General features: G+C 37.6%; 1 protein-coding gene across 6 annotated transcripts in view; it reads left to right on the forward strand.

The window, feature by feature from the left end:
- Positions 1-19368, forward strand: part of LOC121514859 (MAM domain-containing glycosylphosphatidylinositol anchor protein 1) — a 412064-nt gene that overhangs the window by 219821 nt on the left and 172875 nt on the right. For all 6 annotated transcript variants that reach the window (XR_005992331.1, XR_005992332.1, XR_005992333.1 and 3 more), the window contains exons 7-9: positions 543-812; positions 5518-5847; positions 6892-7191. Coding sequence is in view for 3 of the 6 variants with exons in the window: in XM_041795251.1 (XP_041651185.1) it covers positions 543-812; positions 5518-5847; positions 6892-7191 (900 nt within the window). In the remaining 3 variants the exon portion in view is untranslated. The remainder of the gene's footprint in view (positions 1-542; positions 813-5517; positions 5848-6891; positions 7192-19368) is intronic.

The raw sequence follows: 19368 nt of genomic DNA on the forward strand, positions 1-19368 counted from the left end.
TTTGTGTTGCTTTTTCGATGACAATTCTTTAATTTACTTTAAATTCTAAATAACTGACACAGGAATGGTAAGATCAGATACAATTTTCTGTGCCTGACTTAGAAACTTGTAACGTAATTTCTTGCCTGATTTACTTTTAAACTGAAGTAGGTGAGTGTGATGACACTGGAGATATTTTCTTACGGTGAATCTTCAGGATGTTGGAGGGCAGTCCATAAAGCAAACCTGTTTTTTGAGTCTTTGGCTTCAATTCTAATGTAACACTCTCATAACCCAGTTGGTTTCCAATAAATATTATAATTTGAGTTAGAAAACTCTGGTCATATATTTTACCATTTAAAAAAAAACAAAAAAAAAAAACAGTTTAACTTGGTGGAGAAGGCTCTGCTGGCCGTCAACTGATCACAGGGTATATAATTCCAGGGAGCAGAGAATAATCCAGTTTCAAAGTGGTTGTAAAGCACAACAAAAAAGCTTTAGACCTCCTCTGCCCACTTTATAACCCTTTTTTTCTTTCCTCGCCCTTGTCTCCTCCTCCTCAGCTGCCCCAATGATCCGACTGTCGGTGAACGACACGGTGGTGGTGGATCCAGGACAGGATGTTGTGATAACCTGTGAGATAACATTAGGTTTCCCTGCCCCCACTGTGATGTGGTCACGTTACCCGGGCCCTCTTCCTCTCAGCGCACAAGTTCGAGGACCAACGCTAATTCTACGTGCCGTCACGCCATCTGATGCAGGTTTCTACAACTGCACAGCAGTGAACAATGTGGGCAACCCTGCTCGGAAGAACGTCAATCTCGTCGTCAGGAGTAAGTAACATGTTCTAGTGTTTGTTCCTAGATGACAGAGGAGAACATGGGGAGTTTCCTAATGCTGGTAGCATATTTATGCATTTACGGTATATTTTACCCTTGGCACAAAATAATAGTTTCAAACTTCCTGTTTCCATTATGCAAAAACTCAAACCGCTTTGAAGTTGTAATTTATATACACATTTTTGATATGTATTTATACATTTTCCAATCATTCCATGTAAGTTTTCCATTTCCTTTTGATGAATTAGTGGACAGTGAAAAGACCATACTTGGGTTCTTGTTTAGTATTTTTCCCAGAACAAATACACATATACCAGCAAGATGAAACATCTTTTATTGTCAAAAATGTTTGATTAGACCTGCTGTTTTTTTTTTACAATTTTGATAAAAGCCCATTTCCATGAATGTTTGAAGCCCGAATGATTTCTTTTGCTGAAAATGAAAAAGGTAATATGTATTCAGTCTTTGCTGGCTTTATTCACTGACCCTGTGATTATGTCTGTGAATGTGGGTAAAAATATTCATTAGTGTGTGTGTGTATAGACTGTGCATGTCTGCGTGTTGCGATACACAAGAGCTGTTGATCCATCATTACTGTGAGCTGATGTAAATCTTGTCAGAAAAGGCGGGTTAAGTACGTCTCTTTTTTTCTAATTCTCCGGCCATTAAAACAGAAGCCCTCCATTCTCCCTCCCCTCCGGCTATTTTTAGTCCCTTTAATCATCTTTATTCACTCCAATTAGTTAGACTGGAGTGGAAGCAATTAGCAACAGTCTCTTCTGTTAGTTAACACACTGTAGAGAACGTATGCTGGATGGGTTTCTCCTGTTAGCTTAATGGGGCAGAACGCATCGTCACACCAGCACAGGTGGCGAGGCGCTGAATGAGACACACAAACACACGTATGCACCCACACACAAAGAGTTCAGTCTGGGAAATAGAAGCAGATTTACTGGCTCACACAACATTGTCTCCACTCTAACCAGGTAGCATTGTTAACCATATGGTCACTGCATTATATCCACAACTCCACCCCGAGCATCTTGTTAACAAGCTGGAAAGGAGTTTAAATCAAGCGCTCCTCTCCTCCGCCTGTCTCTCCCCTTAGCTGGGAAACAGAGAGCTGTTTTGTATTCAACGTGGAAATCTGTTGGGGAAACGCAGCCTTTGAAACTGAAAATTAAATGTGACAGTGTGAGAGTAACTCTTTGTCCTTGATTTTGTTTCTCCCCCTCCCTCTAATCCCCCTGTTATTTTATTCTGGATCAGGCTTCTTTTGTCTCTTCCTCCTTCACAATTTGCTTCTTCCTCTAAGTCTTTTCTTTCTACTTCAATTTCCTTTTTCCTTTGGTGTCTTTTTGTCACTCTGCCCCCCACTTTATTCCTCACATACTACAAATTCATCCACCAGTCTTTATCCACCCACTCCTTCATCCACTTCTTTCCCTCTTAATATCAATGTATTTTATCTAATGTTATCCCTTACACTTTTTTTTTTTTTTTTTTTTTTAAATGTCAATTACAATGCGCAGGCTTTAACAAAGTATATGGGCACTACACACAAATACAGTGCCTATAAAAAGTAGTCACCTTTTGATTTTTTTATTGATTTTTTTTGACAAAAAAAAATCTTTAATGTTAAATTAACTGTTTTTTTACAAAGTAATGTCAATTACACAAAAACATGTACGGTAAAATAAGTTATTTCATAAATATCCATCGCTTTAAAGTGACTGAACCCATTCAGCAAAGGTCCAGTCAGCTCGTGCTGTAGTCTCACAATTAATGTAATGGGGATGCAGTGAATGTGTCATAGTGATTGCAGTATAAAGAATCCAGTAGGTCCAGTCACTTGTTAACCAGTATTTCTGGCTACCATTACACCACGAAGACAAAGGAATACTCCCAGTAACTCAGAGGGGAAGTTATTGAAAAGTATAAGTCAGGGGATGGATATTAAAAAAAAATCCAAGGCACTGAACATCCCCCTGGTGTTCAGTTAAATTCATCATCAAAAAATAGAAGGAATATTGCACATGTAACAAACTGAGAGACCCTGCAAGAAGAAGACTAGTGAGAGAGATCACCGAGACACCTATTACTACTCTGATGGAGTTACAAGCTTCAGCAGCTGAGATGAGAGAGACTCTGCATACAACTGTTGCCCTGGTTCTTCACCAGTCAAAGACTGTACTTCTTCCCACTTCTTTTGGAACATGTGATCTTGATCATCAAGTGTCCTTGTAATTGTTTTTTTAAATCTCTCTCTCCAAAGTCTCTATGTGTCTTCAGAAGGTGATGACCATTTTTCATTGTTTTGCTTTTACATGTTCCAAATAAACTTTATTAAACTAAGCTAAAGACTTATGGAAGAGTGGCAAAGAGAAAGCCTCTGTTGAAGAAAACTCATACTATACCTCAAGTCAAGTTCACTAAAAAGCATGTGGGAGACTCCATGGTCAAGTGGAAGAAAGTTCTTTGGTATGATTAGACTCAATTGTACTTTTTGGCAATCAAAAAAGTCACCATGTTTGGCATACACCGAACACTATGTATCACCACAAACACACTATCATCACTGTGAAGCACAGTGGTGGCAGCATCATGCTGTGGGGATGCTTCTTGGCAGCTGGCCCTGGAAGGCTTGTTAAGGTAGAAGGTAAAATGAATACGGCAAAATAATGAAAAGTCCTGGAGAACAATCTTCAATTTTCAAGAGATCTGTGGCTTGGGAGACCATTTATTTTCCAGCAAGACAATGACCCAAAGCATACAGTGAAGGCCAGCAAGACAACAAGATTGATGTTCTGGAGTGGCCAAGTCAAAGTCCAGACCTCAATCCAATAGAGAATTTGTGGCTGGACATGAGAAACTGTTCACCCCCAATCCTTGTGCAACCTGACAACTTGAGCAGCTTTTTAAGGATATTTTAATGCAAGCGTAATTGAGACCTGTCCTTATTGCTGTTGTTGCAGCCAAAGCTTCATGTACTTAATCTGTAGAAATATGTTTTCACTTTTACATTAAAGAGTTTTAATTTTTTTTTTTTAAGAAGGCAAATTGTATTGATCATGATTGATTTATAAAACCAATAAAGGGCAAAACATCCAATGAGGTAATTACCTTTCATAGGCATTGTATAGATAATTCTCATCACTTAACTCAGTGTGACGTCCTTTCAGTGCCAATTTGGGGTTTATGCCTTGGCATACATTGTGCAGTTGTAAAAATGTCATGAAAATGTAAGTGAAATGATCGTTTCCAATTAATGAATTTTTGTTCACACTATCCATTTTGACTGTCAAGCCAGTCTAAGTACTCACACTGCAGGAGTTAATTTGGGACAAAACAGAGACAGTTTCCTTTGAAAACTCCCGACAGCAGAAACCAGATTATATCTCCGTTGTCTCTAACCTACCACAGCTCAAATACAAACACAAAAAAATACTCTTCCACTCTCTTGCACACACACACACACACACATTTCAGCAATACCAAAGAACAAAAACTAACTAGCAAGTTGAATCATACCAAATATTCTCTACCAGCTGAAGGTTTTCACTTATTTCCTGTAAATACTTCTGTGGTTTGTGATGGGGTTTGGAAGTCATTGATGTTGTGTCGCTATCAGACGTCTACTATTATGCACAGGTGTAATTAGGATAAAAAGCACTGAAGGTGAAAAATAGATTTGTAGTTCATAGAACTAGTCAAGAGCAGCTAATTGGACTGTGATTGGCCCTCATGCCCCCCTTTATACTGCGTGGCAAACAACAGGCAAACAAACTAAACTGAACAACTTCAAAATAAGTTGTGCATCCCTAATCTCGTCAGAAATGGTCTAAAATCTCACAGAGTATGCCCAGCCTAAGGGCCACTGCACTACAGCCAGACTTGTGCAATAGTTACCAGTTCTCGGGCTTTTCAGACATATGGAGTACTCAGCCTGTGGGAGAAAAGAGCTAACTAGAGAATGCTGTTATGCAAAAGGAAAACATAGAGTTATGAAATAATAATGAACAAATAATTCAGCTTCTTTGTGCCTTAGACTCACATTGTTGCAAGATTTGATTCTATTTTTAACATGATCATCTAAAAATGAGTCTTTACATGTAAAAGTTAATCTCATGAGATGATAGTGTTTACTGCTTAAAAATCTTAGACTTGATTTTATTATTGTAGACTTGAGTGTAAAACCTCAGCCACAACCTTTAAGTAAGCCAAACATGACATATTTAATGAACGATTTTTCCCACAGTAAGAAGATCAGCTTTTATGATTAATTAATTATTTGATTGAATAGGGGATCAGATACTTCAGCACCTGTGGGAAAAGGGTATAGTTATTTTATATTAATTTGGCAAACATATGAAATCTGAAAAAATGTTAGATACTTTTACACTATCATGTTAAATGTGTTGTATTGCATATATTGGTGGCATTTGTTCCCAGTGATTGCAGTGCCACTTGGCAGCTTGCAGTACATGTAAAGGGTACTTCATATGAATTTGTGAGCAGATGAGACTTTGTGAATGGACTGCCAAGTAGGTTCATGTGGTTCTTCCCATCTACAGAAATATCATTAAGAGTGTAAAAGCCTGCAGGAGAGTTTAGATGTGAGGAGAGAAAAGGAAAAGCAACCCATTCTTACCCTTAACCCTTCTCTTCATATATTCTTCATCTCTCCACCACCACACAGCGATGTCCAACCTGACCTTCCAGATCACACCGGACTCCAACAAGGACAGCGAGACCATCCAGATGGGTCGAGACCTCAAGCTGTCGTGCCACGTCGATGCCACCCCACAGGACAAGGTCAACTATACCTGGTACAAGAACGGCGCACCCGTCTACAACTCGGACAGCCTGATCTTGTTACGCAGTGACCCAGACATGGCGCCAGGCACCAGCAGCTTAGAGATCGTGGACATGAAGTTCAGAGACTTGGCTACCTACAGCTGTGTGGCAAACTTCCCAGGCAGCAGGGTGCCTGAGCTCCGGGTGGATGTCAACATCTCACAGAACAGTGGTGAGGACTCAATTCATCTTATATAACATACTGTATCTGTCAAAGACTAAAGACTTCTAGGACTTCTACAAATCTTTTAGCTGTTGTAAATAATATTTTTGATGAACTTGAAAATGTTTCGTCCTGCTGTACCATCCACCTGTTTCTCTTATAAAGTTTATCTGTTCATACTATGTTTGATTTCTGTCAAGTCCACCTTCTGACTGTCAAATCATGATATTAAGCCATCTCATGCCAGAAGTGTACCTGTCAAGCACAATGCTTAACAAATTTATTAGACCACCCTAACCCTAACCAAAGTAAGGTTTATGCCACAGCTGCCCTAAATTAACAGCATTGGTAATTACCAAAATCATTTCTTATGTTTCTGCAATGGTTAATACACCAATTTGTAGAAGCTCTTTAACCCAAATGATATTTTTAATGCTAAAATATAATTATTATTGTTATCCGTGAATTTTCAAATTTACTGATTTACAAAAAAAACCCTGAAAAAATATTAAAGTACATTAATATTTCTTGATTAATATGTCAAATTATAGTTATTTACTTGCATTCCTGAACAGAAAAATTAATTTTAGTGGTTGAATGTTGTGCTTGATTAATTTCTGACTTCTCAGAGAAGCCCAGTGAGCCGGCTCAAATTTGGGTGAATTCAGTTTGAAATTCCTCATTCCTGTTCAAAATGGTAAAACATGGAGAGCTCACTGAAAATGAAAGAGTCTGCATTAAAGCACTGCATGATGCTGGATGGTCTCTGAGACAAATATGACAGGTGGTCTAATAAATTTTTTAAGCACTGTACACTGAAGTATTTAAGACTCATTTAATATCTCAGAAAGCCATCATTAAGGTTCATCCTTCTCTGTCACCTTTTAATGAAGTTTCAACCTTTGCACAAGAACAATACTCTAGTAGTTCCTTGTAATATAAAGAAATGTTTAACTTTCCTGGTACATTATTCATTATTCTGTTAATTCAGAAGGATGCACTTGATAAACACCTCTTCTACTTTTCCTCTCCCTCCTTCTCCCCTCACTACAGTCTCCCCCCCAGTGCTCTCAGTTCCACCAGGAGGCCAGGTGGTCAGTATGAGAGAGGGAGGAAACGTTGACCTTGTGTGCTTGATAGCGGATGGCAAACCACGCCCTCCTATACTCTGGTCGCGGACAGAAAAGGACCTGCTGATGCCATCAGGGCAGTCTGTGGTGGAGACCCCAGATGGTCGCTTGAGGCTGAAAAACATCAGCAGGGACATGATGGGGCTTTACCGGTGCCAGACTGCACCATACAATGGCCTCAACATTAAACGCAGAGAGGCACAGGTTCAGCTCAATGTGCTGTGTAAGTATAATACTACCTGCCAACTATGGTATGACACATGATACAACAGGATATGACATGGTTTGATAAAAAAGATGCGATACAATATCTTACAGTACCAGATGGGACATAAATAAAATAGGATATGATGCTATATAGACTGTGATTTGATATACAGTAGGACAGGACATGATGCAATATGATATGATATGATACGAAATTATACAATACATTATGATTCAATATGTTAGGATACATTAGGATAGGTTACAATACCATATGATACGATGATGGTGAAACAACACAGTAAAGCCGTGTTTCCATCGGGGGTCCAGTTTGATTCAGTTTGGTTTGGTATGGTTTAGTACGCTAAACCCCCAAATAGTTTGCGTTTCCACAGACACACGTGCTCTCACTTGGGTGGGCGGGGCTGTAAAAGCATGCATGTAAAGTCACAGACAGCGTGAATTAGCTGTTGCAGCTGCAGAGTTATAGAAAGGATGAGTGACAGAAATCAGTCGGGAATAAGCAGTAAACAGCTTTATTTCAGCTGAAAGTGCTTTTAAAAAATAACTACATCTTAATGATGTTAACCGCTGTCAGTAAAGATCCTCAGCTGATGGAATACGCGTACAGAGACGGTTTGAGTCGTAACGCTACGTTAATATGTGAATATATCTAGTCTAGAACAGTTTATACGACTAAATATGAAAGTTTAGAGCTGTACTGTGAGAATTCGCTGCATTGAAAATAAAATAAAATAAAAGTTCAGCTGGTGTTAAAATCAAGCTAGATTAAGTCAGAAATCCGGGGTGTGCTGATCTCGTTGTAAAATAGTCTGCAGCCTGAGGTTTTACGAGCTCGTTCTACAACCACAGAGCGATGTTTTCACAGGTTATCTAACGTAAGATGTAGATTAATAACTAGTTACTGATGAGAATGAACTGTTCAAAGGCTTTGTATTCACAAAATGTCTGCATTAATTTAGTTTCTCATCCATCGCGGATGGATCAGGCTGATGTGAGCCTTCAGGCTCTGCTTTGTGTTCTTAAAATCATCCAGATAAACGTCAGGAAACTTGGTTTGTGGCCAGATACCAATATCCATAGACTAGGAAACAGTTTGGATCACCGTCGAGTCCAAATATTTCCCATTTAGGCAGATATTGGTCCATTTTTCTCCCGTTTTCGCCGCTTCTCTCAGCAGACTTCTGTCTATGAAGCCCGGAGGCGAGCAGCTGAGTCGCGCGCTGATGTGATGTCAGTGCTGTGCCTATTGTTGTGTGTGTAGCTCCACCTTTTTGGTACGGTTAGGTAAGATTGGCACCCCTACGGAAGGGTGCCGAAAAGTGGGACGGTACGGTTCGCTTTTTTGGGACCCTTTCTCTATGGAAATGCCAAAAAAAGTGTGCCATCTCGCACCGAACTGAGCCAGACTGCTCGGTGGAAACGACCTATAAGATCCAAACTATACCATATGAGTCAATTCCAAACAAAATGGTATGACTAGATTATCTTAGCTCTAACCTTCTGAGACTGACGGTGTAAACGACAAGAGCAGACAAAGTTTATAAATAAAGTTTGAACCATAAATCACCATAAACCACTTACTTTTTTCCCAATTGAAAGTTGTCATTGTGCCATTCTAATGACGCTATCAATGCCTTCATAACTCTTAAAAAAGCTTTTCTAGTGAGCCTGGAATATGGGTGACTTTCCAGGGCATTCAAAGATTAAACCCACATCAGTAAATCACATTTTAAATGATATTTTATCCATTTTTTGTAATTTTGGATCATTTCTGCTGCTAGCTTAGCATGCTAACCACCATATTGTATCCCACATAGATTTGTAACAGACTGTGACAACCAATGGTAGACTATTCCATTGCCACGTCATGCTGTGTTAAACTGACTGAATAGTTCATGATGGAAAGAAAGAGAGAAAAAGCCTGTGATATGCCCCTCTTTGACAGGAACTGCTTCAAATAATGGTACAAATAGAGCCAATACAAAAAAACAGTGCGAGGTTTTTTTTATAGAAATGTGAATATTTTGAAGACGTTTTGTCACAGAAGGATTATTTTTTTCACTTTCTGCTAAACAATAGATGAGAATACAAGTTTGTGCAAAAAAAAAAAAAAAAAAAAAAAAATTCTGTCATTATTATTTACCATGCGTCACACATAAAACTGTTCTTTTTTATGTTTCCATTTCCATTTTTATCTTGTCTTTCTGGCCATAACTTTTTATAAAATTCAAGTGACATAACTGCAGCACACATATTCTTAAATACCAGGTTGTCCTGATAAAAGGGTGTTTACAGCTTGACTGTGCACAACAAGGTTGATGCTATACAAGTTTTTTCAGACAATAAGACCAGGAGAGACAAAATGGTGAAAAAATAGCTTAGGGCTTGAAATGGTAATAAATATGTATGATACCATAACATGCAGTGTTATAAAATAGGGTACAATATGATATGATGTGATATGATATGATTTATATGACTTGACATGACATGACATGATATAATGATATTATATGAAATGATAAGATACACCCAGTTAGTCCTGTAGAGAAATGTGTCTTTGGTTGTGAATATATCCACTAGATTTGTTTTACTTAAGATCTCAGCTTATCACCAGATAAAAATCCATTTTCATATCAAGCAGCAGTAGGCTTAGATTACTTGCTGAGAGACCCATTTCATGCAATTTGGCATAAACAAGTCCAAAGTTGTTACGACTGCTTTCAACACTATCATAGCTTCATCTTTTCTACTTCTAAGATAAACTGGATAATATGAAAATTTAATGATCCCAGGGCACCAGTAGCAGCAGACAGAGATAGTAGTAAACAAAGCAAAGTGCATTATACATGAAAATAGAACAAATGCTAAAAAAGAAAAGTTTTTTTTTTTTTTAATATAGCTTTATGTTCATTTAAAAAGTGTAATAATGAGGTCTGGTAAAATATATTAACAGCTATGAAGAAGAGAAGTGTAGAACATCCGGTATGTTGGTATGAACTTTGGACTAAAAATATGTAAAGGGCTGCATGGTTATGTAAAGAGAGCACATGAGTGTGAAAACCAAATAAGGACACACTTCCACAGTTTAAAGGCATTTTGCTTTAGACAGAAGCCCTTGCCCCTAGCCCTTTATGAGCACTCCAGTGGGATTTGTCATTGATAAAACTCTCAGAGGATGGGACTGAGGAAGTAGTAGGATTTTTCTGTCTAAAGTAACACATCATTTCAACATCTTTTCCCCTCCCATGAGGTTACCTACTTTCCTTACTTTGGAAATGCTTGGATCATTTTGGTGCTCACTATGCACAGCTGAGACATTTTTGACTGTTACTTTCCTGCCTGTGCAGAGTTGACACTGAATAGGATGAGACAGCTTAACATGGTTTACAAATCTGAAGTAGACTTTTCCAAAAAAACTATCAAACTAAAATAAGCATGCTTTAGGAGTCCTCATTTATCTAATCTTACCAAACCATATCATTTGTCACCCAAAGCGGCATGTGCGTTGCGTGCTCTGCAGTTGCTAGTTCCAAGCAAGACTGCCCATTACCTTTTCTTGTGTCTCTGTGTATGAATAGAGAAGAGTGCATTGGAAGCAGGAAGTAACAAATGATGCTTTATCCAGACATACCATCAAAAGCTTGAACATATCTCCTCCTTCTAAACACTGGATGTGCTTAGATTGTATTTGCACAGCAGGTGGGCTAACTCTGTGCGGCACACAAGTAAGACCCCCTAATTGTCCTTTTATGTCTAATAGTTTTTTTATACAGCATAAACAGACAAATCTGTCCAATCAAATACTTACAATGGCAGAAAAGCATTTTTCATGGGGACATTGTTTTAATCTTTACATGTCTTGCATATTCTTAACAATCAAGGACAACATTTAGTTGAAGAAACTGATGATGTCTGTCGGCTTTTGGTGCATCTGATTTTACTTCATGAGGTTAAACAATTCAGCAAATGCAATCAGAGAAGCTATTTCTTTGGTCTGTTGTTACAGACTTCTGTCTTGCACTGCAGTGTATGGCTGCATGGCTAAGTGGGAAGTAAAGTTTATGATACTGATTAATTTTAGCATTCTTTGGCATTTATTTCAACACTTTCATCACACTCCCAGTGTTTTTTGTAAAAAAAGAACAAAGAATGCAACAATGTCAAAGAAATGCATAAAAATATATTAAAATACTACTTCAAGAATACACAAGACCATACAAAGCTTAAAAGAGGTTCTTTACTAGGCATCACGGCAAGCAGAAATCACTGCTGTTAAAAACAGTAGCAGACAGCATGTAGGCCATTAAAGAAGAAACATAATCAGGTCTGTTGAGCTTGGTGGCACCAGAAATCAGCTTTCTCTTGACTCTGGTTCTTTCTTTACCTTACTAGAGCACCATGGTGACATAATTTTGCAAAGCTGCCCTGGTCATGGCTGGTTTATGTTGACAAAGTTCTCTTTTGGCAGTTTGGAGCCACAACGTAATCATGATGCAAACTTTGCAGAGGAGATTGGCCAGATTCCATTGTCAGTCATCAGGCAAATCCATCTTGCAAAGCTCCAAGCTTTGCAACAGGCTTCTGTCTAGCCACTCTGCCATAAGCTCAGATCAGTGGAGGGGTGCAGTGATGGTTGTCTACACAGGATCTCTAGAGCTGAGTCAGATTGACCATCGGGTACTTTGTCACCTCTCTTACTAAGGCCTTTATCCCCCAGTCGCTCGGCTTGGATGGGGAACCAGCTCTTGGAAGAGTCCTGGTTGTGCTAGACTTCTTCCATTTGAGAATTATAGAGGCCGCTGTGCTCTTGGGAACCTTCAGTGCAGCAGAATTTTTTGTTGCCTTCTCTAGATCTGTGCCTTGCAACAATCATGTCCCTTAGCTCTCTATAAAGGGTCTGAATGCTTATATAAATGTGATAATACAGTTTTTTATTTCTTATCAATTTGCAAAAATTTTACTTTGCTATGATGAAGTACTGAGTGTAGATTAAAGAGAATAAAAATTACTTCTTTGACTGTAGCATCAGGCTGCAATATAACAAAACTGAAAAAAAGTGAATGGGGGTCTGAATACTTAAAATGCACTGTGTTGTCCAGCCCTATTTTGTGGAGTTCTTGGTTTTGAAACCAGTTATCATAACTGTCAGGAAACCAGGTTTCTGGCAACACAATGATTTCCATGGCTCATTGTGACTTGTAAATTGCAGGGACATCTCTCAAGTCCAGAAGTCCTTAATTTAAACAGATATTTATCTTTTTTTTTTCCATTTGTGTCATTTTCCTTACTAAAGACAGCCATGTTGCAGGCTGTTTTACTACCCTGTCTGTCAGAATGGACGTTACACTGTAAAAAATGTCCGTAGAAAATACGGCAAAAGACTGTCAAATAGCAACAGTAAAAGACCGTAAAACAAATAAACATATATTACTGTATAAAATACACAGAATTGCTGTAAATCAAGCAACGGTATGAAACATAAATTTTTACAATTAAAGTACGTAATAATTACAAAATTGTACCGTTTAAACGAAAGAAGATTGTGAAAATAAAGGAAAAATACTGTAATCTTCAAGACGGGCAATTACTCTAAAAATTACAGTAGTATTTTGTTAAAATTACAGACTTTTCTCTCATGTACATTTAAATTCACAGTAAAAATCTGTGAAAAAAATTGCAATCACATACCGTAATTTTAGCAGGGACAAGAGGTTAAAAATACTGCATGATCAGGAAAGTTCTGTAGAAAATACAGTAAAAACCTGTCAACCTGCAAAACCTGTGAACAAGCACCAATTTGTTGTTATGTCCACATTTGTTTCTCAGTGCTACACCACATGATGCTGCCTTGTTAAATAAGCGGACAGTTACAGTTAATATGAAAACCTTATTGAAACAAGAATGGTACCAAAAATCATTTTGTTTGTTCTTAATTTGATGGATGAAAGTGGTCAATTATTTTAGTTTAACTGATTTATTGGAAAAGAATGATGTTAATTGCTCTCACAAAGAATGCCATTGCATTTGTAAAGCCATTCCACTTCCTTTAATGCATCTAACACAAAATACATTGATGTACTTTAATGTTTCAGTCAATCTTTCAGAACTGGAATTGGATGACACATATTACCGATAGGAAATATAACAAGGTAATTGGAAAGAACTATTTTATATATACATAAAGAGAGAGAGAGAGATACATACTGTATATATAATATGTATATAATACAGTTGAATATATAGTATATACATTATATAAATACAATAGTTATTTTTACTGGTTAAACAACTTAAACATGAATGCAAATAGAATGACAAGAAACCCTCCATAATCAGTTTTAAAAATGAATGGGAACTGTACATATAGTCTATCAAATTGATTTCTAAGGGAAAAAAAAAATCTTAAAAAAAAAAACAATATGAAACCATGGTTTAGTTTCTGAAATTTTAATTTACTTCTCATACCTTATGTAATTTAATCTAAACTTCTCTTTACCTGTATGTGGGGTTATTTATGTCTAGTAAATACGTTTTGTTTCATGTGCCAATGCTGTATTAACTATTGGAATCTGTTCAATAAAGTTGTATCAATATAAAAAATAAATATATAAAAATAATTTTGAAAAACTGTTTCCCGTCGCCATTCAACCCTGTCTACACAGGAACGTTTTCTATTCTGTCTGTACTAGAACAGCGATTTGGGTGTTTAAAAATGGAACAATTTGGAAACGAGCTCCAGAGTGAACAGTTTTCAGTCACCTCCCTCCATGTACACAAACAGTGCTGCTTTCTCGAAATGCGTTTGCGCACTGTGGTTGCAGTCAATTGCCATGCGCGAATACGGTTTCGCGCAGGCGCGGGGAAAGAAGGACCTTATACGCATGCGTGTGTGGTTCGTTGGAAAATCAAACCGCCAACGGCTGCCTGGTAAACTACAGCGTTTCGTGTCTTCTGTGGTCTCGTGTGCGCGAAATATTTCATAAAGTTGCTGTCTGCTCGTAGAGCGAGCTGCAAGCGAAGATGGAGATACAAACAGGACATCGGCGTGTATTAATTCGGCGTCACCGGAGCATCAGCCTACGAGCTATTGGTAAGGTATGTAGAACTTCTTTTGTCGTAGTGTCAAATATTTCTTGAGTTCTTTTCATTCAGTAACACCACGTGTTTATAGGTAGAAGTTAAATGGGTCAGGAGGCATTTTGTTTCAGTTCTAGACCAGCCAACATTGCTGTTTGATTTGTATTTTTTGCTGTCATTTTAGCGTGGAGAACGTTTAACACTTGCTGTGTTGGGGACCATAAGTGAACCCCAAGCTCAGAGCTAACTCCGCCCACTTCAGACTTTTGAAAAATGCACAAAAAATGGGCGGTTGGATACTGGGAACACTGGGAAGAGGGAAAGAAAAAGGACGGAGTTTTCCAGATGAGGTGGGAGTGACCGTGAGGACCGTGATGTCCCCTAGCCAAAAAGTGAGAGTCCCGCCGCAGCACTGATGCTTCAGAGCGACCTAAGGTGAAGGATTTTTCCCCTTCAGAGTCACATTCATATCTGTGTTCAGAGTCACATTCATATCTGTGTTCAGAGTCATATTCATATCTGTGTTCAGAGTCATATTCATATCTGTGTTCAGAGTCACATTCATATCTGTGTTCAGAGTCACATTCATATCTGTGTTCAGAGTCACATTCATATCTGTGTTCAGAGTCACATTCATATCTGTGTTCAGAGTCACATTCATATCTGTGTTCAGAGTCATATTCATATCTGTGTTCAGAGTCACATTCATATCTGTGTTCAGAGTCCCCTGAGGTAGGCTTTCCAGCTTATTCCTACCCCTCCATGAATATGGGCGCAACTTCCGCTCCGTTCTATCTAAATGGGACTTTGCATAGAAACCAGATGCTAAACGTGACTATTAAAGCAATTTTAATACCAAACTACATAAAGTTAGACTGCTTCACCTCAGACGGGATAATATTATTATTATTTCTCTAGCCTCTACTGGAGAGTTCAAATTGATGACATTACTTTAGATAACCTACACGGGCATATTTAGCTAACTTTAGTAGCTTTATATCGGTATAAAAAGATACATTTCTAGTTTGTGGAGTTGCTGAAATTCTCATTTTACAAACTAATCCCTCTTAAATATGGGAATTATATTTATAAAATTATCCATGACTCAAGTTGCCAGCTCTTCAGTTTGGTAAATGTCAAGTTTTGTATTAAGAATTAATGATAAATTAATACTGAAAGAATCACATCCCCGATGCACTTAGACAGTGGACAGCATGTTGTGAGAGACATATTTAACTTTGTCATAATATTAGTACCATGAACATAGCAGCAGGTACTGAGCATTACAGAAAATATGATTAAAACATTTCAGCTCATTGATTTAACAAAAATGAAGCAGTATTTATTACAGCAAATATTTATTTATTTCAGAACAACCACTGTTGACACTAAATCACTTTAGTAAGCCTTTGGAAATATCATGTTTTTGCTATTATTGTTACTGTACTGGAAGTTCCACTTCCATTCATAGCTACAGTAGACCCCCAGGAATAATGTGGTATCCACCTTATTTACTTATCTACAGCTTATAATACAAACAGTGTGAACATGTGATAACAAAAATATAAATATTTACAAATTCCAGAAGAATTCCTATTGAAACAACTGTCGCTTCTTTGTTAGCGTCTATAGTTAGCTGCTGTACTAGAATACATGTATTTAATGTAGCCTACTTCCGTTTTGGCACCGGAAGTTTCGCCCATATTCACATTTGCAGTAGCAGCCCCAGGAATAAGGGGGATAGTGTGGTGGTGGACTGTGGTGGTCCTGGGCACTACCTGTTGGCTCCAGCACCTCCTAAATGCACAATGGGGATATGTGCACGTCAGTGTCATGGCACTAAAGATTTAATAGCTCACTTGATTTTTGCAGGATGCCACAAAGCTCAAGATTCAGAGAGGACAGTTGGAGGGCTGCTCAGAGGACATAAAGGGTATGGTGTTTCCCCTTCTCTCCTGTTTCGACAAAAAAGAAGACAACCTCTTTTGCCTTGTTGAAACATTCTTGCCAGATGGGGTACCAGTGGAAAGCCTGCCCCATGTATTGTTTTTTGTAGTAAGTGGATCTCAGAAACACTTTAAAGACTCATTTGGATGGTAATGGATGATTTGCTTGTAATTCTTTTCTACTTTTATCATCCTCCCAGGAGCCTCTTGCTAGGCTTCAAGGCAGCTCATGCTATGCATTGACCAGCATTGGGATCCACTCAGGAGTTCCTACAGAGGTAATAATTTTTCCTCTTTAGAGGTAGTTATATGGTATAGTGTAATGCTGGCAAAATGTTTTATTTCCTTCCAGCCATGTGCATCATGTGATACAATATCAGTTATTTTTATAACCGTGTTATTGTCACCTGTAACAACTGCTATCCTGAGGAAGACGGTTCAGGACAATAAGAGCCAAAACTAACAGACTGAAAAACAGCACATATCCCAGAGCAGTTGCAATAATAAACTAGAAAAGCACTCAGAGAGCGCAGACCTCTGCCATTAGCCCTATCTCCCAATAGTGAAAAGTCCTTTAAAATTCCTAGATCCAGACGATGATCTGGATCAGTCCCAAAATCAAATCAGTTCTTCCTTTTGCCATTTCTGACATTCCTGGAAATTTCATCAGAATCTATCCATAACTTTTTGGGTTATGTTGCCAACAAACAAACTCTGCCGATCACATGACCTCCTTGGCAGAGGTAATAATAATTGCACTGAATGGAACTGTGCAAAATTTCGTTGTACTTGTGTACAATGACAATAAAGATTCTGGTTCAGATTTTTAGGTTTGATAGTATCCAAATTTTCAAATTTAAAAAACAAAAAGAAATAGATGTGCAGCATTTTTTTCTAAACCAAAACTGTTGTGAGCAGAAAAAGCGCAAGGGCAAGCAAGATGACATACAGAGCTGTGGGATCAACACACACTCTAAGTGGAGAGGGTAGCACCAGTCACAGCTTAGTGTTGATTTTAGAAGAACATATAAACACAGCAACACCCGTCTGATAACTGCTTGACAGCTGGATCACTCTACATGTATGTCTGCATTTTGTGTCTGCTGTAGCTTCTGCCACAAAACACAAGGGATGTGACAAGACATTCAGCTCACGGGACAAGAAGAGATTGGGTCCCCTCCTTTTTTGAGTGAATTCAAAAATTGGATAGTACTTTGCAATCAGTGCATACATAAGTGTTCAAAACTTCTAAGTTGACATGATTTGGTGCTTTACCTTGTCTTTCTATTTTTCCTTACTCTTTTTTAAGGTCCTGTTTCTTCTGCTAGTGGTGACTAGGACTCCATTACTTTATACTGTCTCCGGTATTCCACTCTTCTAAAAAGACGCCAGTTATCAAGGATTAATAATGGTAAGCCTTTCACAGCATTTGTACATACCTCAATAAATTCTTTAGATTAATCTTTCTTTAAGCAACATGAAGCCATTTTATGTTTATTTTATGTAGTTTACACCAAGCACTGCATTAATCTGGTCATGTAGAAATACCCAGAATACTGCCATGCCACTGCTTTGTCCAGCTTGTTCTCAGTGTTCTGATGATCACACCATATGGGGGCCAATACAGTTTTCTGTGTGAGTCATATGTTTTCATTATGATTGATTTAAAATTCAGCGCCCATCATCTTTGTTACAGCAAAATCCTTTTGTACCCCAAAGCATTTAGGGTAAGTGTACCCATTAGGCCCACCAAAATCTAAGTTCACGTATTTTTCATAGATACTAAGATGGTTTATAAACATGATAATTTGTTAGAATGAAGGATTAATCCCTCATTTGAAGGTATATTTATTTACTTATGCATATTTTAGAGAACAAATTAAAGAAATGTTATGAATAAAGTCAAAAGTCTGGCATGGGCTTAATTGGTACCTAAGTACCATTTAAGCCCACGTGTGTTCCAAATAAGCCCACAACCACGTTTATTGACAGAAATTTAAAAAATCATTACATTTTTCAAGTAGTAAACATATATTAATTCAGTAACATGTTATACATGTTAAACACAATTTATTTTTTGAACTTGGCTTTAATGTTTGGCTTGTAACAATGGACCACCACAAACATGACTAAGTAGGCCTAAACCTAATTTTCATTGGCTTCAGTATTTAACATTTCATTGAACATTTTATTTAATATTGACAAAATTTGATTCAATATTGACAAAATAAAGAAAATGTGTTTGTTTTTAAAAGTATTAAATGACATTACAGTGAATCAACAATATCTTATTGAACTTGGATTTAATGTTTGGCTGTAACAATGATGATTTTAGGACAGTTGTAGTAATTCCTCTTTTTTGTTGGCATTTTTCTCACTATAAACAATTTATTATGAAAAATTAACTGACATAACAATTCTTCTGGTCAGTGTGTGATCTGTGATGTACTCGTGTTAATGAAGTTAGTATAACAACATCCAACACAGGATTACAGCGAAAAGCTATCAAACCTCAAAATTTCATTTTTTTCTATTGAAACACATAAGATGGGCTTAAATGGAACACACTGGGCTTAAATGGTACTACAGTGACCACCAGGGAAATGAAGATAATATGTTCTCACCAAAATTAAACAAATGTTTAAAGAAATGCCTGTAGGCTAAATATGCTGTAAAACTTGCCATCACAGTTATTTCTCTTCTGCCAAACTTTCTGAATTATCAAGGAATTCTTGTTCAAATTTTTATGTAAGATTTATGTAAAATGAATCAGAAAACACTTAGTTTGTGTACTTATCATTTTTAATCATTAAGCAGTGTATCTATCAGTAGGGCTACATGTATTGACTAGTGATTAGCTTGCTACGCTAGCTAGCATGACTCATCTTTTCACATAAAACTAAATAGTAAGAAATTACAAAAAACTACCTGTTTATACACAAAAAAACAAATCAATAATCTCTCAAATTACATAATATGAATGTACTTAACAAGTCAGTGGCTGAAAATGGTTGAAAAGAGGTTCTTTCTGAGGGGTCCCAAAACACCAAAGTTTTGAGGCGACTTTATCTGAGCCTCCTTGAGACTGCACAAATGTAGGCGGGCCTTTTTCAATATCTACAAATGTGATTGGTGTCAAACAA

Source organism: Cheilinus undulatus, linkage group 1, assembly GCF_018320785.1.
Source record: "Cheilinus undulatus linkage group 1, ASM1832078v1, whole genome shotgun sequence".
In the NCBI taxonomy this organism is placed as follows: domain Eukaryota; kingdom Metazoa; phylum Chordata; class Actinopteri; order Labriformes; family Labridae; genus Cheilinus; species Cheilinus undulatus.